The sequence below is a fragment of the Bactrocera latifrons genome, unplaced genomic scaffold (assembly GCF_001853355.1).
Source record: "Bactrocera latifrons isolate USDA-ARS-PBARC rearing strain unplaced genomic scaffold, ASM185335v1 scaffold_22, whole genome shotgun sequence".
Classification (NCBI taxonomy): domain Eukaryota; kingdom Metazoa; phylum Arthropoda; class Insecta; order Diptera; family Tephritidae; genus Bactrocera; species Bactrocera latifrons.
In genome coordinates, this window is record NW_017535741.1 from 470,056 (window position 1) to 494,352 (window position 24,297).

The 24,297-nt window shown below is 38.5% G+C and overlaps 3 protein-coding genes across 7 annotated transcripts in view; 1 reads left to right on the top strand and 2 right to left on the bottom strand.

The window, feature by feature from the left end:
- The window catches only part of LOC108968559 (nuclear hormone receptor FTZ-F1), a gene marked incomplete at its 3' end in the record, with an annotated part of 97,894 nt that extends 93,839 nt beyond the window's left edge, over positions 1-4,055 (bottom strand). The window contains 1 exon segment of one of the 4 annotated variants that reach the window (XM_018932679.1): positions 3,763-4,055. 4 annotated transcript variants of the gene reach the window in all.
- A 1,426-nt stretch (positions 4,056-5,481) lies between these two features.
- LOC108968564 (E3 ubiquitin-protein ligase rnf146) lies at positions 5,482-13,030 on the top strand. 2 transcript variants are annotated; one of them, XM_018932685.1, is made up of 5 exons: positions 5,482-6,195; positions 8,271-8,424; positions 8,844-9,410; positions 11,775-11,937; positions 12,876-13,030. In XM_018932685.1, exons 1-4 carry the CDS (start codon positions 5,743-5,745, stop codon positions 11,891-11,893), a joined length of 1,293 nt encoding a protein of 430 aa, XP_018788230.1. In that variant the 5' UTR covers positions 5,482-5,742; the 3' UTR covers positions 11,894-11,937; positions 12,876-13,030. The 2 variants fall into 2 exon arrangements, with proteins under 2 accessions (XP_018788230.1, XP_018788229.1); XM_018932684.1 differs by lacking the exon at positions 12,876-13,030 and having other exon boundaries at positions 8,844-11,868.
- Positions 13,031-16,136: 3,106 nt separating this feature from the next.
- LOC108968530 (protein I'm not dead yet-like) lies at positions 16,137-22,543 on the bottom strand. The gene is made up of 13 exons (XM_018932620.1): positions 22,456-22,543; positions 22,280-22,397; positions 22,100-22,216; positions 21,879-22,027; positions 21,707-21,821; positions 21,601-21,647; positions 21,413-21,538; positions 19,307-19,642; positions 18,785-18,879; positions 18,639-18,725; positions 18,356-18,549; positions 16,382-16,519; positions 16,137-16,315 (listed from the first exon to the last, which is right to left on the bottom strand). The coding sequence occupies exons 1-13, from the start codon at positions 22,464-22,466 to the stop codon at positions 16,187-16,189; spliced, it is 1,662 nt and encodes a 553-aa protein (XP_018788165.1). The 5' UTR covers positions 22,467-22,543; the 3' UTR covers positions 16,137-16,186.
- Between the last annotated feature and the right edge of the window lie 1,754 nt (positions 22,544-24,297).

The window sequence follows — 24,297 nt, forward strand, 5'->3', positions numbered from 1 at the left end:
TGTGTAACCATAGAAAAGAATAACACCTTTGCTCGAATTTATAAATTTGAAATACGCATAATAGCCAATACAAATTTGCATAAGCGCTTAATTTCCACTACCACCAGTTCGGTGTGATATTTAAAGGTATGCGCTCCCAAGTGTCTAAGTCTTGACCTCCCAAACGCGGGATAGTCCAGCAGGAACTGTTGAGTTCTTCTTCCATACAGCTTAGAAGTCAGCTTAGAAGTCATCTAGCAATATTCTCAACCTTACAGTATAGCAATTGCCCTATTGGCTTGTTAGAAGTCCCATAACGAGTGAGAAGCTCGCCTTATTGAGGGCAAAAAGATCACTACATCTCATGTAATCGATCTTTGGCCAAAAGGCGACAGCACATGTACGGATGGGGGCCCAGCGCTGCTGAAATTTCCGCAAAACGCAGCTATCTAGTAGTATAGCACAATATGATACTGGAGCTTAGATAATGGATGTACATGAATCCCACGCTACCAATAAGCTGTATTGTAAGGAACATACCCGAACAGAGTGGATTTCCCATAGCATTTGCAACTATTTATTCACAATCTTCACATAAGTTGTCTTAGTCGTCATTCCTTTGAAAAATCCTCACTATATCCTAAAAAATTTACGATAGCTATGCGATTTCGGTCTCATCATTATAAAAGCACCTTCAATATGAATATGTAGCGAATTGATAATCTCATTTCGCGGAGTCTCTTGAAGAACATTTTGTCCGCTGTAAAAGCGAATGTCGTACAAGGGTTAAAACCCGCTTTATTGAAAATTCGCTAACGAGTCAAGCAAACAAGGCGCTTACCTAATAATGCGAGTTTCACTAAAAAAGCACTAGCTGACGGTTGTGTTGTTGCTGTCGGCACTGTCTTCGCTTTCAATATCGGCTGCACATGCGTTCTACACATTACTGCTTGCGCCGTTTATGGCGATTTTAGCACAGCAAAAGCTGTTGTACACAATAAACAACAACAACAACCCCAAACGAATAGCAACTTCAAATAGAATGCAATAACAATGAAGATGTTGCGGTGGAAAAAGACGAAGCGGAAGCCGAACAAAAAGAAGCAGGGCTACTAAAATCCAGTTGAGACCGAAAGCAAAAGTGCTCGGCAAGTTGTTGTTTTCTACTTGTTGTTTTCACACTTTTCTACACACAAAGCGACAGATGAACACAGCGGCAATGCATACGCTTCGGTAGTTGTGTATGTGTAAGTGTGAGTGGATGTATTGCATAAATACGAGTCCGAACGACGCGAATAAGGTGGGAAACGGATGGACAGAAAATTTCGCAAGAATAACACAATGAGAATCTGTATATGAAGTCAATAGGAATTATGTTGAGGAGGAAACAGGAATGCGCACACACACAGGGGTAAAGGCAAAACACCATAACGCTGTTGGTGTTATGGGAACAATTGCTGATTTGTTGGATTTGTTGTTATTATAGTTTTATTGGTTTTTATATTGTTGTTGCTGTTATTGTAATTACTTTTTGTTACTGTTGCTGTTGCTGTTACTGATTGTAATTGGCACAACGATGGAGGGCTGCGCGAACACAGCAACAGTGCAAAATCTACGATAAACTTGCGCAAAGTAAAAGTAGAAGTGCTCACACACACACACATACACATGCATGTAGCTACAAAAAGCCAAATAAATAATAATAATTACCGTGCCAAACGAGTAGCAAAATAATTGTTGAATAAACAGTGGTGAGCAAGATCGAAATAAAAGCATGCGATGCGAGTTCTATGTAGCTTAAGCATACACAATATATAACATTTAGATGGTTGTATACTCGTATATGTAGAGCGCTGTTATAGTAAGGGCAGTGAATGATGACGACTGCCGTGCTGCCGCTTAGTAAATACGTAAGGTGCCGCCGTCAATGGGGCGCACGGGAGCGGGGGCCAGACGTTATTTCACATAGATTGCGCGACTACCGGCAACAACAACAAACGTGAAACAGGCAAATACACGTACACACATAATTGCTTCTCTACTACAAGTTGCGCTACTGCTAATTCTACTTCCACTTTCAGCTTCGCGCGCACACACACACGCACACACTTACGCGTCAAACGCGCCGTCTCGCTCACACACACTGACTAGCTAACTAACTGGCTGCTAGCTTTTGCAATGCTTACGGTTTGCGCATATATGCATGTGCTTAGTGGATTTTAGTATTGTGCGCCCGCTGCCCGCCACCGTTCCCACCGATCCCACCGCTCGTATTCACTTATTGGCAACCACAATGTTTATTTGCTTTGCTTTGCTTTACGCTTCGTTCTATTCAAGCAACAGTTTCCGCCTGTGCGCTGGCTGGCTGCAAAAGCTCGCCGTGCGTTTGTCAGTATGTATGTAGCGCAGTCGGTGTATGTACCATAGTGGTAGTGATTTTTAGTGTGTATGTATGGGCTTGTATTTCCGCACTAACCCCTCTATTTTCCAATACACATTTGTTCGTACGTGTGCATGTTGCCTCCGCTGCTTTTTCGTCTGCTTCGTCTTCGGCTGCGTAACGTTCTTTATGCAAAGCAGCCTAGCGATATACACGGACACGGACGTGCTGGTAATGCGTACACCTCTTCCTCTTCCTTATAATCTTTCCGCACTACTATGGCTATACATTGTGCTACAGCATCTAGCAGGGCTAATACCAGCATACAAAGCAGCCAACCTACCAGCCAAGTTGTTGTTTCTTCCTTTCACTTGAACCGCGTTCTGTTGGCCACACCATTGTGCTGCTGCGTCGCACTATAAAACACTACCAAGCGTGCTGGTTACTTGGGTTCACCTTACCGACTGTCTGCCTGCAGGAATACAGCGCAATCACATCTGTTCTTCTAGCTGTATACACTGTCTTCTCATATAGCGTACATATGCATGTGTGTTTGTAAGTACCGCACATGAACTTGCACTAATTTTCACACACTCATGCCTGGATTGAAGCTCTCTTGCACATCTAATACGATCTTATACACTTTACACCGTTTTCTAATCTAAATTATGCACATTTTTTTCACATGCGGTACACCGCGGCGGATGAATATCACGAGCGCACTGTACACTGGCCGCTTTGGTTACCGCTTTGCTACGTGCGTTATGCGTTTATTTTCGCTTTACTTTAGCGATTTATTAGCACACAATTACTAGGAACACTAATCCCGCAGCGCTGCGAAAGCTCCAGAATGGCATTGCAAATTGCAGTCCAATTCAAAAAATATCTTGCAGCTGTAGCAGCAGCGGTCACAACTAGTTATCGGCTCGTCGTCCGACGTCGCCCCCCGTCTGAGCTTCGTATATACACAGCTGCAAGCACACACAGCGCGATGTATGGACATATGTATGTACTTACATATGGTATGTCAGCGCTTGGAAGCACAGAATGCGTTTGTGGCTGTGGGAGGGGTACATACATACATATAGTTGTATGTATATGGGAGCTATGATACAATAACAACAATGCACATTATTCGCAACACCAACTACTTGCCATGCACATACACACACACTCAAACATATGTAGCGCGCACTTCGCGGTTGCTCCCGAACGCGTACGCGATAATTCCTTACTAACACACTCCGCCGCACTCCGCCACCTAAGCACCAGGCATTTCAACTTCACTGCTTCAATTTGTGTACTTTTTTTGATATAAGTGGAAGCAGCAAAAAAAAGTTCGCTACAATTGTGCAATTCGCACAATTCACACTAATGAAGTGACGAAGAAAACGATTTCCTACTTTTTTATTGCGTATTTTGTATTGTATGCGCTCATCGAATTGTCGCCTCACATTGCGTAGCACTTGTTTATTAGTTTATTTAAATAGTTCACTTTAATTTCAACGCGATTTTTCGGTATTTAATTGGGTTTGTTTTGGCTGCAGACAGAAAATTAGGTCTGTAGGCCAAATTCGCACTCTCAATCTCGACTGACACGAATGCGAACGGAACGGGAACACAGGCGAACGCAAACGTTGCAGCGAACATACGGGCACGGGCACGAAACGGGCGACAGCGCACAATGTGCGATAGGCGATAGAAGACAGAGTACAGAAGACAGGGCATAAAAACACCAACAACGGCAGCGACACAGAAACACAGTGACAGAACGAGAATATACAGCACACATACTCATGTTATACTAAAAATAAAAATATAGGCAAAAATATTCATACACACATACGACAAGAACAAGAAGGAAATAATATAAAACGACCACTAAGTCAGTCGCACTGTCAATGAGGATATGGTTGTGATTGTCTCTGTTGCTGTGATGGAGCGCCGTTTGGCTGTTATGCTGGTAAGCTATCGCACTGTGTGGTTGATGGAGTCGCGGAGTGCGCGCAGCGTAAATGTTCTGGATGCACGAAAATCAACGTAAAGTGGAAAGTGTAAAAACTAAGTAAAGTTTTGCACGTTCTTTTGTGCTTATTCCATGTATGACACGCAAACACACACGCACAGCTACTAAGGCACAACCACTTTGATTTTTTCGAACAGCTGCCGTTGTGAACGCGCCGCGGACGAGGCGAGTTTGGTTCGTTACTTGCACTTGGCCTTAAAAAATCATTTGAAGAACAAGGACGGCAGCAGCCGTGTGCGCGTTAATCAAGCATCAGCAGCAACAATCAACGTTAAAAGTTTTGGCGGAAGCTTTTGCGAAAGCTTTTTTGCAATAGCTAGTCGCGGCAAAAGCGCGTTATTTCAAGTTTTTGTTATTGACATTCAAATAGAGGCGTATAAGCTTTTCTCTTCAGTGTGCCCTTCGTTTGTATGTATGCGTGCCAAAGAAAACAGAAGCAAAAGGAAGAATTCAAATAGCTGAAAGTGGTATGAGCCGTGATGCGAAACTTCCGTTTCCGCGTTTCCGACTTCAAATGAAATAGTATGGCCGAGAGCGGATATACAGTTAATTAACGCATAAATTTTAGCATCAGGCGCATGTACACTGACACACAAAATACAGGTTCTACGCTCCGACAAACATATATTTTATAAAGCGGTAATAAATCGTTTACGACTAAAGGCGACCATTCATTGGCCGCTTTTGTATTACGTAGACCCGGCCGTGGCACCACGAACCAAAGGCCGAGAATTTTTCAAAAACTTTATAAAGAAATAATTGCTGTTTGATTAAAACACAGAGAAGCAAACCACTTGTGTGTCCATATTTAAAAACAATTAAATAAATGGCATAGTAGAGAATAATTTTGATACTTGCTTTCAAATTTCATATACTGTATTTTTATATGATATGAATTATTGTTATATTTGTTATTGCAAATTTATTAATCTCTGTTTTAATTAAGAATACATTTCTAAAAAAAAACTGCACCGCAAATATATAGCGGTACGGCAACATTGTTTGTTACAAACAGCAGCGCCATCTGACGATACGTTCTCTGTGATTACTCCACCTGTTTGCAATCTTCTACGGCGAATTTGGCCAAACCTAAGCGAATATGTAAAAATTGAAAACATCAAAATAATTCTTGTTTCCTCACATTTGCGGATAAATTAATTGTGTTGTCTGGTTTTTGTCGGAAACAAAATACGTTGTGTTGTAGTGGACGAGCAGTGAAACTAAGCAAAGAATAGTAAAAGTAATAAGTAAACGTGTAAAAATTAAAACAACATTGTGTAAAACGTTTTCGCAATTGGTTAGCAATAAATAAAGTGAAAAGTTGCACATTATTTAAGAGAGAGTGGAAATTGTATGAATGGAGCAAAGCGAAGAACTGAACGGCAGTCTGGAGCATGGCAGCAACGTCATAGCTTCTGTTCCCAGAGTGATGGCAACGCGCGACGATGCAAATGCAGCAGTAATTGTGTCATTCGAGGTTGAACCGAATTCGCAATTGCCTACTACGTCGGTGGCTGCAGCATCAAGTGCATCAATAACAACAACAACAATGGGAGAAAACGATACCGCAGCTGATGCCGTAATCGATCTATGCAACACCAGCCCAACCCCTTCGACATCTAAAACAGCTGCTGCTGCAGCAGCTGCTGCGTCAATTATAAATGTGGATAGCAGTCCGGAGGAGCAATCACCTAATGATGAAGATGTTGCAGGACCTTCAGCCGTGATCGAGTGTCCAATATGCTTACAAACATGTATACATCCAGCGCGCCTGCCATGTGGGCATATCTTTTGTTTCCTATGCGTGAAAGTGAGTAAACAAATCGCTATAATTTGCGAAAATATACAAATGTCATTGTCATTGTTGACGTAGTAGTCGCGTACGCCAATAGTTATAGTAATAGCAAAAGGCGTATAGTGTGTGTGGACTAATGCATAATTAATTGCACGGCTATTAGAAAACTTTAAGTGGTACGTGATCGGCTTAAAATATTAGCTTTGTTTAAACAAATTTGATAGCCGCAAGTGTTTAATTTCTTTATTTACTTCAGCCGTGCGGAAGTTTCAAAATAATTCGTAATTTCAGAGGAATGTTGTTCATTTAAAGTTAAATATGTTAAAAATATTGGACCAAATTCAGATAAAATATCTTCGAAAACTTTTATTCCCTGCAAAAAAAAAAAAAAATGCATCCGCCATTTATTGGCTGCTTAGCAAATTTTATAAGTTAAATTTTTTTTTGCTTTTTTTTTATTTGATATTTTTTATTATTAATACTTGTGCTAACATAAATTATGCGCCAAAATGAGTAAAACGAGGGCTTGACGCTTCTATTGCAGACACGTGTAGGGAAGTCAATCTAGCGCTAAGTTCGGCATAATAATTTGAATTTGTAATTATGCACACTTCGGATTAAACAATATTTGAAGTTCAACTTTTGGCAGGCACGTCCACACAACGTCATAGTCTACATATTGCTTATTAATGTGACCGACATGTCTTGTTAGTGGCGTCACTTCTGCAACACTAACAACTATGACTTGTTTGAGCGATTGGTTCAAAAGCAAAGACAACGGTTTTGAAGGTTGAAAGAATTATTATAGTTTCTTTTCAACTTACTGCTACAATTTCCTGGTTACCTAACGAAAATCACAGACACAAAATGTTTAGCGGTCCAGTGGTTTTTTAATCTCTGTTCTTTCTTTAACATCTCCGTTTGTGTTGTTTTACAAATGATCTTCATTTTAGGCACATAAAGTTGCTGGCATTGAAGATATACAGCCGAAGGTGCGTTTTAACTATAAACTAAGGTATTATTTTAATAAAAGGTATTTTAGTTAATTTATTTACCTACTGTGACCTCTTTTTTTGATATAATTTAAATCAGCGTATATTAACGGGCTAATAAACTTTTTTAAAGGCTACAATCTTATTTGGTTTATCAATGAAAATGAAGTAAAAACGTAATATTTGCAATGGATCTGCGCAATCTTGCACGAGCAACAGATTCGCCTAAGGTATTAGTTAGGCTAATGTAGAATTGTTGTTTAAAAGCAACATAAAAGTCAATAATTTTAAAAAATTAAAATGTCTTTAATACTTACTCTAAATATAAAATTTTTTTCTACCTCTTATTTTCTCAATAATAAAGATTATTTATTTAAAAAATTTTGCATTAAAACTTTAATTTTAAGTTTGTAATCCCGATATGGGGATTAAAAATAAGATATTTTTAAAGAAACGTATAAATAAGTTTTTCATTTAAAAACTTTAAATTTTTTTTAATATGAATGAAATAGGCAAACGCGAAGAAATTTTAATTCTAAAATTTTTTTTAATTTGTAATTGTACGCTTGATACTAATTTTTTCAGTTTTTCAAAATTTAATTCAAATATTAATTCTATTATTTTTTAATACAATTTTTGCAACCTTGATTAAACTAGGGCTGAAACTTTTTTTAGACTATAATTTCAGGATTTAAAAAAAAAATAATAAAAATTGTTTTGGTCCACACCACTATAGATTAAAATTAGTGAAAACAAAAGCCTAGCTTTGTTGTATACGAAAATTTTGGCGAAGGATATCTTTTTCGCATTTTAAATTTATTACGAAAAAAAAAATATTTTTAAAATGTATTTGAAATTGCGGTAGATTAATAACCGAATGATCCCTATTTTGAATGTATCATTACCAATTTAGAAGGTAGGGCTCAAAATTTTATTTTTCAGTTTTCATAATCTCTGCAATACAAAAGAATGCAAGTTTTCTGTTTTAGAAATTTTATTTTTGTTTGAAAATTTAAAAATCATTTATCATGCTTTGTGCTCATTTAAGTTTGCTCTCCAAACTAAAAACAATATTAACCTTTTATTTTTCGCTTGTAGGGCGTGGCCTACAAAAATCGACGTTGTGCTATGTGTAGACGTGAAATACCGCCCGAATTTCTCGACCATCCCGATTTGGTGAATGGTATCGATGATATTTGCGCTACAAAATCCACCGAAGACGGTTATCAGTGGTTCTACGAGGGACGTAATGGTAAGTAACGTTGAAACACCACCAGCACTCACAAACTTAAGACAAACTTCCGCAGGCGGTTGGTGGGCATATGACCCGCGCTCTTCCAACGATATCGAAGATGCGTATCAGACTCGCATGCTCGATACTGCTTTGATTGATCTGGAAGATGATTGTCGGCATGAAGTACTCATATGCGGCGCTATATACACCATCGATTTTGGCAATATGGTGCAACATCCAGTACAAAATCCCTCTCGAAAACGGAAGACATGTCGCTCGAAGCATATGCCAACCAAGGGCGTAGCTGGAATATTGAAAAACTAACACAAAAAACACAACTTAACATAATATACACATATACATTGACATAATATTTAACCTTTTGTATAAATACGCACGCCCAATTTAACACAGCTTTTTTATGTGGAACTGTTTAGGTTGGTGGCAGTACGATGATCGTACCAGTCAGGATATTGAGGATGCTTTTAAGAAGGGTGAAAAATCCTGCATCATATTAGTGGCTGGCTATGTCTACGTAGTCGATCTGGAAACAATGGTGCAACAACGTCAAAATGAGCCGAGTCGTTGTCGACGTGTTAAACGTGATCTGGCTACAATCCCCAAAAAAGGTGTAGCTGGCCTACGTATCGAAGGCAACACCGTCATAACCGATTCGAATTTCGCTTCACAAATCTATCAGCAACAACAGCAACAAAGTATAGCTGTTGGTCTGGGTGCTTCCAATACGCCAACAGATTCCTCTTCCGATCTCAGTTTACCACTCAATTATTATAGCATGCGGCATCCAGCCAATGCAAGTGATTTCATCTCGACCATAGCCGCCACCGATGCCGCAATACGCATTGCCAGCGACATAATTGGCTCAACGTTGGCGCATGCCGATGAGTTGTCGCGCAACACCGCCGCAGCAGCAAATACAGCATCAGCACAACAACAACAACAACAACACACTGACGATGTCAATAACGTACAACGCATGAGTGGTGAGAATACAGGGACTTACAGTGGCAGCTGTGCAACAACGGGTAACGGGACGGCTGGTACATCCACGTCATCCAGTTTAACGAGCGGCGGCAGCGTTGCCGCTGCGGCGCTTGTAGCGCATGGTAGTCGCGAGTTGCTTGATGCAGCTGAAGATCTGCTGGATGCGACACAGAATGTGATCTCCGAAGCTGATCAGCAGACAATCGATCTGTTTGAGCAGACATTGAACGATTTCCATGCGTTGACATTACGCAACATCATCGACTCGGACAGTGACGAGGACAATGGTGGTGACGTGGACAGCCGCTACGCTCAGCGTCATATACGTTTCTAGAAGTGCGCAGGGAAATGCGTCAGACGCAATTGAGCGCCCTTACACACACAGCCATATACATATAAACCCACAAAAAAACAAAAAAATTCACAAACTTATGCACATATGTTTGTCATTGTTGTTTAGGGAGGTGTGCATTTACATTAAAAGTATTCGGCAGGGCGCGTTCTATATACTATTAGTATAACGGTAGTGTATGCAACCGACGAATAAGCGTAATAGTTACACCAACGTTTGAATGTATGTTTAATCTACCAATCACTTGAAAACCGAAAATTCTAATATCGTATAAAATAACTATGAAATAGTGTGGGATTGCAAAAGTAAAGCTGAAGCATAATTGAATGAAGAGTAAGCAAATAAATATTAGTGTAGGAAAAAAGGCGTTATTAATGTAAATATAAATGAAATTCAGCAACGAGACGGCATTAAAAACTGTAAGATATGTACCTGGTAAACGCAAATCTGTAAATTCTATATGAGCCTACATTTTTAAGGTCGGGTTGTTCTAGTTTAGCAAAAACTCACAGATGAATAGTTTACAAAAAGCAAAATGCAAAATGCAAAAATGATATAAAAGACACTATAAAACATTTAAATGTGACTTATACCAAAAAGAAACGTCTGGAAAACTCTTCAAAAGCTCATTAAAAATATTCTAAATATGTAGCTAACAACTAAAATTAAATATAATCCTATAATGAAAAATAGTGCAGTTTAGGGAATAAGAAAAAACGCCAATTATCTTATGTTATGAATTAATGCTTCCGATAGATATTTTCTCCAAATTAAATATAAACTTATATATATGTATATATAGTTTTTGGAAACAAATTAGCTCTCGAAACTATCTTTTGTTTATTTATTTATTTAAGAAAATCGATATTGAGTTTTAACCTCAAAGTTACAAAAAAGTTAAGAAGTTAATTTAATTACGAATGACATAACGGTTTTCAATTTGCTTAGTAATTTTGTGAATTTGTTACGGTTGTATACCGACTAAAAGTAGTGAATAAGATTATTTTTGATGCTTTTCCATGATAAGCCTTATTATATACATTGGTCGAAAAGAAATGAAGTGAAAATACTCATTTTATAAACATTATTGAAGTTTTCAAAAGTCTTAAATTTTAAAATTAATCATTTGCAATATTTTCAAGTCCTTTTATGCATTAATTTTTAGTCACACAATTCATTTTATAGGCCTATGTCAGTTATATAATGGCGTAACAAGTTATTTTTTGACAATATTTTGCGGAAATACTGAAATTTTAATAGCCTTTTACGTGGAATTCGAATTTCACTGACTTAGCCGTAGAAGAATGACTGTTATAGAGCACTTAGGCGTTGAAAAAGTTACGTTCATTAAAGCATTTTATAATTTCTTTGCTAATATGAAAAGTAAAAGCGACTAATTTTTTTATTATTCTTGCAAGATCCATTCCTTCAAGTAATTTTTTATACTGCAATTTAATAACTTCAAGGAAAGGCTTTTCATTCAAAAAGATTTCTTCAAAAAGTGACTTTTCTATGACTTAAGTTGGCGTTAGGTTTACATAAATTTTTAAAAAACTTCATTTAATGAATTACTTTTAGTTTTCATTCAAAACTGAAAGCGCTTTTACGCCCGTTACTAATGATAAATATATACATATATACAAGCATTCTACAAATATATACACAATAATATTAGTAAAAAATACCAATTTAATATATATATAATGAACACCACTACATACATATAATAGTTAGCTATAAATATCGTGATTATAGTAATTGCCAAGTGCTTAGTAAGTAGGAAAAATATTAGAACTACCAGTAATGTTAATACTAAGTGTTAGGTAATACAAAGAATGTATACTTAATTAGGCCTAAAGCGCTGTACTTACACCTTCTACTCATATGATGACCAAACTTTGTTTGTATGTATGTACTCCGACTTTTCTCGCAAAATGCTTGAACATTTATATGTATTATTATATTTAATATTGTACTAATAATTATATTATTTTTTATTTCCTGGTCATAGGCGTGAATCGCTCCTCCCACATATTCCTTTCCGTGCAATGCATACTCAAAGATTGTCTCGTCAGTGTATTGGAATTTTACAAATCCTTACTCATACCCAACTACTGTGTAGATAATTAGAGCAAAATTGTCAGCCAATTGCGTTAAACATAGAAATAGTAGTCGTAAGTTTTTTGTTTTTATTGAACAATTTCCTAATCTTATTGTGAGGAGCACGGCAAACTAAAAGCGCATCGTCATACAATTAATATCATTAAAAGCAGTTAATATTTTGCTCATTTATATAGGGTGCCTAAGTTAGAAATTATAACCTATGAATAATTAATTCATTGTACGCAATTCATGAAAATAATTTTATTTACTAAATTTTCACTTACATTATTTACTATTTTTGAAACAAAGAAAAAAAGAACACTCACACTTCCTCGGTTTACTCAACACACATATTAATGCAAGCATAACATTTCATTTAATTCTTTATTTTTTTAAATATTATAAGTATGTAGCGAAAATTATTTTTATAAAAATATAAGCAATAAAAAATAGCAATAAAAACAGTAAACTGGCATGTTGCATAGGGTTTCCGCTAACTCGTTTACGTTTTGGCATGTTTGGTGTTATTGCCGAACGAGAAAATTGTAATTTATGTACTATCATTAGCCACTATAGACCCACACAAACATACTTCCATATATTTCTATAGCAAAAACAAATAAATTCTACCTATCGGCTTGTGGTCTCAAACACTTCACAATAAACACAAAAAATGCATTTTCTTTTTCCACTTTCTATATTTATTACAAACATATCGCATTCCATGGGTTCTGCTGCGTGCGTTATACGCCTAGTACGCTTCTAAAACTTATTTGGAAAATTCTCACTAATCAAGCACACTGGATAAATTCTGCTCTACTCCTTCATGTCTATGCTATTGCGTAACTCTCATTTAGCACCGCATAGCGCCAATGCTCAGCATCATTTCAACCTTCATTCTTAACAAAAAATCGAAAAGTGCACAAATTTTACACACTTTGCTCTTCTGCTCATTTATCTTTAAATAGATTTGACAAATTTTCCATTCATTTATTTGCTTGTTTTCCAGAGTCAAAAGCAAGTACACGTCCAAGGTTTGTTCGAAAGGCTTGCAAGCGGCGACCAAATGCACATACATACATGTATACATATGTATGGTGTTATCCTTGAAGAAACTAAACATTTCGTTTATAAAATTGAAATAAATACAAATTTTAGTGCGTATTTGATGAGTAATATTTTATTTGTAAATTGTTGAAGCAAATCTTCTGCAGTGTTGTAGAGTCCATTAACGACTTTTTTTGAATATGTTGTAGAAATAATTGCTTTTGTGGAGGAAAGAAGTAGTGTTTTTGCATACTAACATAGTACTAATTGTACAGCTTAAAAATGTTCCGTTAAACATTTTTCATTCGTCTAAAAATTAAGTAAATTTCTTGTTGGGTATTAATGACCCACTAAGTATTTCAAATACTCATTTTGAATAGAATCTTTTTTATTCTGCAAATGTCTTGCACGATAATAATGCTTCAAGTAGTGTTTTTTTTTTTTTATACCATAAATCTTTCGCAGCACCTTTTTCTCGAAAACTCGTAACGTCGACTCATTGGATGTTGTCATCGTCCATGCTTCTGTACCATATAGCAGGACGGTAATAATGAGTGACTTATAGAGTTTGCTGGTGTTTGTTCGTCGAGAAAGGACTTTACTTCTCAATAGCCTACTCAGTCCGAAGTGGCATGCGTTGGATTTCCTGGTTGCTGGTGTCGATACTGGGTCCAAGATAGATGAAATTATCTCGACATCAAAGTTATTACTGTCAACAGTGACGTGAGAGCCGAGTGCAACGACTGTTTGTTTGATGACAGGAGATATTTTGTTTTCCCTCGTTCAGCACCAGACCCATTTGCAGAACTAACGCCGCGGGCGTTAAGACCAATGATATCAACATACACCAGCAGCTGTACTCCGTTATAAAAAATTTTACCTGTTCGATGAAGTTCTGAAGATCGAATTATTTTCTCCAGCAGAAGATTGAAGAAGTCAATCAATAGGGAGTCGCCTTGTCTGAAACTACGTTTGATATCTAACGGCTCGGAAAGAGCACCCGGCACTGATGGAGCTTTTGGTATTGCTCAACGTCAGTTTACATAGAAACTGATACGGATTTTTTTTCGTGTTGTCAAAAGCAGCTTTGAAATCGACGAAGAGGTGGTGTGTGTCGATTCTCCTTTCACGGGTCTTTTCCAAGATTTGACGCAGGTGAATATCTGGTCGGTTGTTGATCTTCCAGGTCTAAAACCACACTGATAAATCCAATCAGTTTGTTTACGGTGGGCTCTAATATTTCAGACAATACGCTCGACAGATTCTTACACGCGATGTTGGGGAGGCTTATCCCACGGCAATTGGCGAAAATTGTGGGGTCTCCCTTTTTATGGATTGGGCATAGCGCACTTAAGTTCCCATCGTTTGGCATGCTTTCGTCCGACCATATTTTACAAAGAAGTTTATGCATACTCCTTATAAGTTCTTTGCCGCCGTGTTTGGATAGCTCGGCCGGCAATCCATCGGCCCCCGTCGTTGTGTCGTTGTGGTAATTGCTATTCAAACTTCTTCTCTTGGTCTGGCAATGGAACATCTGCAAGATCGTCATCGATTGGGGAATCGGGATCATATTCTCTTGGCCTTATGCTATCACTGCCGTTCAGCAGGCTGGAGAAGTGTTCCCTCCATAATTTTAGTCTGATGTGGGCATCGGTTACTAGATCACCTCTGGGAGTTCTACAACAGTTTGCTCCGGTCTTGAAACCTTCTGTTAGTCGCCGCATTTTTTCGTAGAATTTTCGAGCATTACCCTTGTCGGCCAGCTTGTGGCTCTCTCTTTTTCTGTCTCAAATGCGTCTCGCCGCCCTCTTCAACTCTCGGTATCTATCCCATCCCTCAAGTGTTGTGGTCGATCGAAACGTTGCGAGGTAGGCAGTGTTTTTTCTCTTCGCTGCGACACGGTGCTGCTCATCGTACCAACTGTTCTTTTACTTTTTCCGAAAACGAATGGTTTCGGTTGCAGCTGTAGGTACGGAGCTTAAAATGTCGAACCACAAGTCCCTCATACCGAGTTGTTGACGAGTGCTTTTAAAGAGCAGGAGCGCAAGCGGAGTAGAAAATCCTTCGGCTATCTTTTGTGATTTCAACTTCTCGACGTCGAACCTTCCTTGTGTACGTTTTTTGATGCACAGAGGCGGCTGCGTATTTTGACTACAACAAGATAGTGGTGAAACCCTAGAGACTTGTCTTCCGTCTATCACGACATGATCGATCTGGTCACTAGCTTTTCAATCCGGAGACATCCAGGTAGCTTGGTGAATTTTTCTATCCTGGAAGAGTGGAGTGCTACAGATAATCATATTTCGGATCCCGGCGAAGTCGATCAGCCTCAACCCATTTGGGGATGTCTCCTCGTGGAGGCTGAATTTACCGACTGTTGTGCCAAAGATACCAAGATCCTTACACGCCCTAGCGTTAAAGTCGCAAAGCACGATTTTGAGATTGTGGCAGGGCAGCTCTCATAGCTGCGCTTCAAGCGCTCAGAGAAGTCATCTTTGGTCACGTCGTCTTTCTCTTGCGTCGGGTCGTGGGCGCAAATCAGCGATATGTTGAGGAACTTCGCTTTGAAGCGGACTGTGGCTAGACGTTTATCCACCGGGATAAATGACAGTACTCGACGACGAAGTCTCTCTCCCACCAAGAATCCCATACTGAATTTGCGCTCCTTTATTTGGCACTGTAGTAAATGCCACAAGGACCTACTCGCCTTAGTCCTTATCCCGTCCATCGCATTTCTTGGACGGCGGTAATGTCAGTTTTATTTTTATAAGGACATCAACCAGCTGGGCAGCGGCACCTTCCCAATTAAGGAACCGGACATTCCAGGTGCAAGCCCTGATTGTTATTTTTCATTGGGATGGTCCCAAACCCAGTGCACAACCCTTCGGAGGGGATGTTGCGCCCTCTCGCTTTAGCTCGCCTTCAAACAGATATTCCTTGGCTACCCAGAGGATACTTGGTCTAGGACCGGAAGTAGTGAGCTGTTTTAGTCATATGTAAAGGAATCGTTTCTGGCCATTCCTAAATGAATGGTAATCAGAGAACTTTCCTCACTTGCATGAACTTCAACACATGACTCCTTCCTCCATGTACCACGTAAATAGGTTTAAATATTTTATCACTCGTGAAAAGAATTAAGATGATTGTTGATAACGGTAAAAATTGTAAAAGTGTTTATTTTATTAAAGTTAAATGATTTAATGTAATAACATAAAAGGAACCGTTGAAATGTATAAAATATTCGAATGTGTGAGAAACGTTAAAAGTTTGTCTTTACTTCTTCTGAAGATCAGCCCAAGCAGGATAATCTTTAGTTGCTGGAAATACAATGAAGTGCCAAGATAAAGAATTCAGATAGATGAGAATTATGGTTGTAAACGTGGGAATTAGGCCGCCAACAAACTGTTGAAAGAAAGCGAGAAAAATAATTATAATATAACCTATATTATAGGTAAGTTTTGAACCTACCATTTTCTTCCAGCTTATGTTGGCTTGTTCTGCTACAAGGGCGTTAGGTGGCGTACTAATTGGTAAAAGGAAAGCAACACAGCAACCCAGGCCAGCTGGATATATCAAATTTAGTGGATGCGTTTGGGCATTACGTGCCTGAAATGTAGATAGAGATTCACATTTATATATTATATGGAATTTATATTATCAATAGTGGGATACATCCAATTTTTAAGATGAAGCAAAGGTTAGCAAAAGGATTTGATTAGATTGATTAGATTAACGGATTCTTGGTACTGCCAGAACATTTTGACGTGCAGTATTTGTCGCACAGGACTTAAAGGTTTGTTGCAAACTTTAAGGGCAACTGGATATCTGAGTGTGATGCTTCATCTAGTCTTTGAACTGTGAAAATCCTAAATATTGAAGACAGGTTCTAGATAATGATATACATAGGTATAGGAACTATTCCAGCGTCTCTCTCATGCCTACTTCTCTGCATTTTCTACCCGTGCGCGTTAAAAGCATATGAGTTTTTCTACGGGACTCCTGCACATGATCTTGGTGATTCTGCGTTTCCATTCCACCCGGATTCGCCGGTCAGCCCTTTCAAAAATTTCAGGCTGATGGCACTTCTGACAATCTCATCAGCTATTTCGTTTCCCGGAGTTGCTTTCTGCCCTGGCACCCACTTATCTGCTTGCAGCTAGTATATGGTCTAATTTGTACATCCCTGCTAATATTACCGAAGGTTCTTATAGAGAATTCACCTAACACAACCAAAGTCGATTTGTGTTAGATTGTTAAGCAGAAAATAGCGAGCCTCTGTATTCGCTCCAACGATTTTCTGTATGAAATTTTGCTGACAGTCGTGCACCACATCAAAGTACCGTAAAGCACTACTGGCTTGACTACCGCTGTGTAAAACCAGTGCATGGGGCCAGCTGCAAGGCCGCATGTAGACCCTAACATTCTCTTACATTGACCTATTCCTTTCCTCCACGTTGAGTTTCCACATAATTTTGCTATCTAAAATTATTCAGGTATTCGGTACCCGGTATGATTAATCAAATCCGGGATTCTTTTTCATCTTAATGTCCGAACTATCGAACTCGGGTCGTTATCCAAACGTGTGAAGAACGCGTCCAACAGTTTCAGCTCTGCTGCTCTCCATTTTTCTCGCGTAATCTCTCTAAGGGGGTTACTTCTGTCAATAAGTGGTAGGATTAAATGCATCTTGCATCTTGGCAATGTCGCTGACAATCGCCACCACCTTGGCAGTGGCTGTAATTATTACTTCAATCCGGCTTGTGAATCTCGAAATTGCGGCCACGAAGCATAGCATGACTGGCTTTTTTCAATTTTTTGCCGTAGGACAAGCCAACCTTTCCTCCTTCTCCTTTGTCTGGTTAGACTTGCAGTTAAGCTTTTCGTGGACTTTCACCACCGATTTATATGTTGCGTTTGCTTCCAACCTCTCCTTACTCAGTTTTGCCCTTGGCCTAATCTTTACCTTTGGCAACAGCTGGAGAGCGCGAGCGTTTTCGAAGTTTGAGTCTTCATGGTCTGTAACACGTCTATGTTGCAAAGCGGATTTGGCAGTGGTACTACAACCGCTGTGAATTGCTCCCTTCGCAATGCCAGCAGGCGACACAACAAGTCAACTCACTGTGCCATAATACACTTTAGAGTCGTCTGTCTAGATTGTGATTCTGACTTCAGCTGTTCTTCAGAACTTCCTTGAGAGGAACGTCACCTCAAAGCATTTGTTGAAGTCTGTCTTCGGCGGTTTGACAGTCAATTCAATTTTAAGAGCTCTTCCAGGAACTCACTACAACCATATTGGTTGAGCACAAAACACTTGTGCAAAGTTGGAAACCGAAATTTGATTGTCCTAATTACAGTCGTCGATCACATGTCTAGTTTTAGATTTAGACCTCATGGCATGCATATAACCCTAATATTTCTTTTATTAAAATGTTCTTTACTTACAATTTCAGCTATAATTGGTACAACGATATTGCACACGCCCGTATTCAAAGTAAATGTCGTTAAAAATGCCGAAACCAAGAGCGAAAATAACTGTAAAACCGGTAAAGGCAATCCATTGAATGTGGACACTTTATCAGCAAGCCACAGAGACAACCCAGACTCTATAAAGCTTTTTGACAGCGCGAACCCGCTACCTGGAAATGCAAAACAGCAACAAAGATTTTTATATACATATATCTGGTATATATATGAAAATATATATGTAAATAGGTTATAAATATACCTAGTACAAAAACGATCCCCCAAGGGAAATTGTTATTAACGTATTTCCATGACAATAAAGGTTTCTCAGCGCTGGAGGGAAAAGGACCTAATAATAAGTAAGTATAACTGGTTTCAGTAGAAAGCTATGAATATTTTACAATTTACCCTTGCCGCAGCAGAATTTGAAAAATGTATATCTTGCTGGAAAATAAAAGAGCATTACGACCACGGCAATCATTGGGGTAGCTCCTTTAATAAAACTGAAACGAAATGGAAAAAATAAATTACACAGACACAAATATTAAAATTTCGAAATATTGATTCTTGTAGAATGGGCGTGATTATGGTTAGAGTATTGCAATCAATATTTATCTACCGAGAAGCATATATACCAATTCTCATCCAAATACTTATCTAAATTTATTTTGGGTAAAACAAGGGTATCTCATAATGCTCTAGGCACTCGCTACGATAGCAGTAAAACCATATTTTCACAGAACTCTAACTAGTTACTTGCGTAAGGCAACAAATTTTGGCCGGGCTTTACTGTCCCAGTTGCCTGGATATGATGAGTTAAAATGATTTTCACGCTTCTTTTTGACGAATTTGAGAGACTAGGCTTGTAGCATCTTGACTCTCACTTGGAAGTTTATTTCTCTAACTCACTTTTATAACAATCTTACTCACCCTTTCTTATTCATAGGATCAGCCCATCCCGTTATAATTCCAGGTGATTGAAATGTAAGCAAAAATATCATAAGTATAGATATTATAGCAACTTGAATTTCATGAATGCTCATCGGACCCATATCCTCAAATTTCTGTTTAACTGCAGTCGTAACTTCGTTAGAACTTTTTGTGAAGCTAGAAAGTGCCGCACCGGTCACACTTTTGGGACGAAAAAGACCAAAATGGGTCATTAAAAGTGTGAAGTACAAGAGCACTAAGGCTACTAGCACCCAAGGAATATTGTATGCCAACGCTTTGGGAAAGTCAATGATGTCCGTGGTATTCACAAATAAGCTGAAAGCAAAGTAAAAATTAAAATAAGAACGTTTAAAATAATCATAAAGTGCAACAACAACGCTAATTCACAATCAATAATTAAAGAAATCTTGGAAAACCCACGTGAAATGAGGATCAAGCTGGTATATCCTATTCACCGATTTCAAAGCTGCTTTTAGCAGCTATGTGTGAATTTGGTATCCCCGTAAAACTAATACGGCTGTGTAAACTGACGCTGAGCAATACCAAAAGTTCCATCAGGATTAGGAAGGACTCAATCTACTGTTGGAGAAAATAATTCGATCTGTATAGCTGAACTAGGAATGTACAATATTCTATAAGAGTGTACAGCTGCTAGCATATGCCGACGATATGGAAGTGCTGAACACATAGAGAGCGACACGTCTTGGCAGCACGACAGTGAACTGTAAATGGCGTCGTGAATCCTTCTACATGAACATTTGTAAGAAGCGACATAACAATGGCCGGCATGTACACAAGACAACATATCTGTCCATTTTGCGCGTACACAATTTCGTTGTGGCCATACTAATACCTTCCACTTCAATGAAATTTTAATATTTTGTTCAAAGTGAAATTTTGTAGGCACAAAATAAGTGAATAGGTAAATTTATTTGTTTTAAATTGTTAATTGTTATTACAAATTATATAATAGAGCTATTTTATGCTTTTATTTGTAAAATAAGGTCAGGTCCTCTCTATTGTCAACTCTACTGTCGTGCTACTGTCGTTGGCAAAATTTAAGTATATTTTGAAGTTAGCGAGAGCGACAACTGTCGGCCTGCAGTCGTGTAGTCGTGCAGCTGTCTAAATAACTGTGTCCTTTAGAACGTGTGTATTTTAATATTTGACAGATGTCGCTTGCAGTCTGTCGCGCTCTATGTCTTCAGCACTTGATATCATAAGCCTGAACAACCGAGGGCAAGACGACATATCTCCTGTGATCATACAAACAGTGGTCGCAATCGCGACTTGGCTCCCATATTGAAAATATGAAAAAATCATAGATAATTTCGACAATTTTAGAATCAGCCTCGAAAACCAACGCAGAATAACTCTTGCCAACAGGAGTTACTTCGGACTGAGTATGCAATTGAGAAGTAAACTCCGCTCTTGACGAACAAAGACCAAACCAAAGGCATAGACGTTGACATCTGATAAGCCGGCGGCACAAGTTTTCGGGGAAACACTCCATCCCTGAGAGAATTCGACGCAATACCTACCACCGAAGGCAGAGTAGGAATTATCTTTATAGAGTTAAACTGCAGCATTCTAGAAATCCTTAGGAAGTTGTGGCTTTAACCTACTTTTTATCAGTCCCATATGAACATTTGACTTTCTCTTTCCGACTTATTGAAGCCTTTTCCTATTACAGTAGACCCGCCATGTTAAAAAGCGAAAAAGCGATATATACAATATAAAGGTACATGACCGAGCTTCTTTTCCCTTGTAGAATACTTCTCTAAAAGATATGAAATGAATGGACCAGTTTCAAACCGGCACCGTATGGCGAGTGAATGCGAATGAGACTATAAAGTCGGAAATGGAAAGTTTCGAAAAATTCAATTTTAAGCTTCATTACAAATCTCCTGCCACACCCTCGGCCCATGTTAAAGCGGCTGATATTTTGCGTAACATTACAAAACATGATTTCAGAAGATATTAAATGTAAACTTTGCAACATTATGCTTAATATGTAATTGCATATGAATTCTGTTCGAACTTTTTGCATTTTTTCTCCATTCCTAGGCTTTAAGCAATACTTACTTTTCATATTGGCCCTTTGTTGCTATATTTGTGGAAGTACCAATTAGTGATGCACAGCCACCAATCGTTGCCGAATAACATACTGCCAAGTAATAGCCAGTGGCGATATGTGAAGACTCTCTATTCCTGTAAAAAAAAATTTGGGTATCAACAATTTATCAACCGATTTAAAAAGTAATCCTACATACTCTTCGTCTTGTTCGGGCTTTTTGTCCTCCTTGATCTTTAAACCGCCCTAGAAATATGTTTAATTCTTAAATCTTGTAGAATTTCAACGTAAATTTGCCAACTTACCGCCTCGAATTCGTCGAGCACGGCTTTCACTAGAGGCAACATCATTGCCGTAGTGATTGTGTTCTGCATCCACATCGAGAAAAACCCGGTAGTCAATATGAGAGTAATGATAATGCTTTGAAGAAAATTTGGAATTTAATAGATTTCAAGGTGTATGGCTCAACATACCTACCGTTTGGGACTAACACCCAGCACTGTTAGTAAACCGAGAGCCACGCGTTTACCCAAGTTGCTGGATTCGATGCTGAGGCCCACAATAGCGCCTCCTATGAAAATCGCTAACGGTACCGTGAAGTATTGTTTACACGTCGGAGTTGAATCCTGAAAGAATATAAAAAGATGTTATCTATTTACCATGCTTACAAGGAACACTGCGATTCTGAGAGTTCTTACCATCAGGCCCAGAAATGGCAGCAAAACAAATGGCAACAAACCGGTCACTTGTAACGGTACAGCAGTTGTTAACCAATAAATGGACATGAGGGAAAATACATATAGGCAACGTAAGGGCTACAAAAGTACACATACAAACTAAATGGTCAGACCCAAACTCTTGATAAAAGCAAAGCTTACTCTCTCATAGCCTGGTATTATGATTGGCAGTAACAGAAATGGTGTCACAATTAGTACAATGCCTCGCCAATGGAATTTGCATAGGTGTCCATACATTCGTGGACAAGAATTCTCTTTTCTGTAAGAAGCGCAGTATTATACCTGTAAAGCTTACTTAAAACTCTTTGTGCACTTACTCGTCTTCCATGATTATAAAGCCGACGTATTACGAAACTGTGTGGACTGTTTAACGAATTATATGTGCTTCCTTTATTTCAAATACAGTCTTATAATTCAACAAAAGTCACAAATAGAAAATCATTGTGTTCTTATTCATTTTGGTAAAGTAGAAAACAGTGTTTGAAAACTTATTTTTCTTAGTTCCAAATTTTCTAACATTCCTAACATATAGTATAAGCCGAGCGCGGAAGAGAAGATTGCGGCATGTAATATCTGCTTCTCGCTTGGTCCCGTAAGTTTATGCCGACGGATATCAGAAGAAGGGTCTTCTAGATTCATAGAAGAAAACATTAATTGAGAAATTCGAGGCACTACAAATAACCCCCCTCTTAAATACAACCATTTTACATCGAGTCGAAACAATGCAGATGGTGAATGTTTATTATATTCGAAAGCTTGTATCGAAGCGGGATTGTCCGCATAGACCTCGGACATTATATATCCCCACAAAAACAAGTATAACGGTGTGATATCACACGATCTTGATGGCCAGTCGACCCGCCCTAAACGTGGAATTAATTATCTAATAGATCGATGCGATGTGTGAAGTGGAAGTGGTGCCGTTTTTTTGTAACCAAATGTCGCCGACATCACGAGCTTCAATTTCAGGCACATCAATAGTAAGTTATCATGGCGCGATAATGGTGGCCATTGTATTGTTCCTTCTCACCGGCATCTTTTTTGAAGAAATATCGCCCGAATCGATTGAACATTGTGTTTGCACGAGCTGTATTTTGTACGCTTTCAATGTAACATCTCAATGTAGACTGCGCCAAGTCGTTCCATACGTCAGTCCGAGTTGCTGCAAACAACGCCGAGTCGACTCTCCACTGTACACTCTCAGCTACCGCTGCTATATTTTCTTCACTGCGTGCTGCACCTATTCGTTCGAATAATACTGAATACTGGATCTCAAGATGGGTGTTACGAACAGTATGCTCATTAGAGCGATTATGGTGACCATAAGTTGAGCAAATCACGAAACACATTCTTCACAGAAAGTGAATTAGCGTAATCAAAAGGCTCCCTTGCTCTGGTGTTAAACGACCTGATAAATGTACTCGAGGAACGGTGCTGTCGAGTAATTATCTGCGTTGACGACATACTAGAAGCAATTTCGGCAAAAGGAAAATTCTTAAACACCGTCTACAATCTCACCTAAGGGAACCTAAATGTGGCTATCAGGTGTGCAGATATGATTTATTTAGTCATTAATCCAAATAAAACTAAGAGATAAGATGTTTCTCTCCTTCTTTCTTCTAAACTGTCTAACGGAGGTTGAAACATATTTATACAAGTGGACAGACCATTTCTGGTATTAATATTAGCCACCTTAACAAATTTGTGATAAGCTCCAAACGCTTCGGCGATCTAAAAGGGTATGGTGATTTACATCTTGGAGTTTTGAAAGCGATTACAGATGTCCTGGTGGAGCTCTTCGTTACCTGTGGTGTGAGGATCAGCACTGCGACATAACCTAAGTTATTTATGGAATATAGTATATCAAGAGCTTTCGAATGAAGCCTTTTCATTTTCCCGTCTTTCATGTTCTTCTATTATATTTATAGGATTAATTCACTTCCTCGTTTGAGAAGTTGGCGCCAATTGGAAACACAATTTATTTGTTAATGTGATTTTCTTCTCTGATAATAATGAATTTAAATATTGACGTGTAATCCAGATATAGAAACCCTGTATATCCCATATAGCAAGCAGTTTGACCAATAGGTTTTGGCCATCTTTGACAGGTGCTTCTTGAGACTTGACCAAATTATATTAGAAAACATAATTCGGAGCGA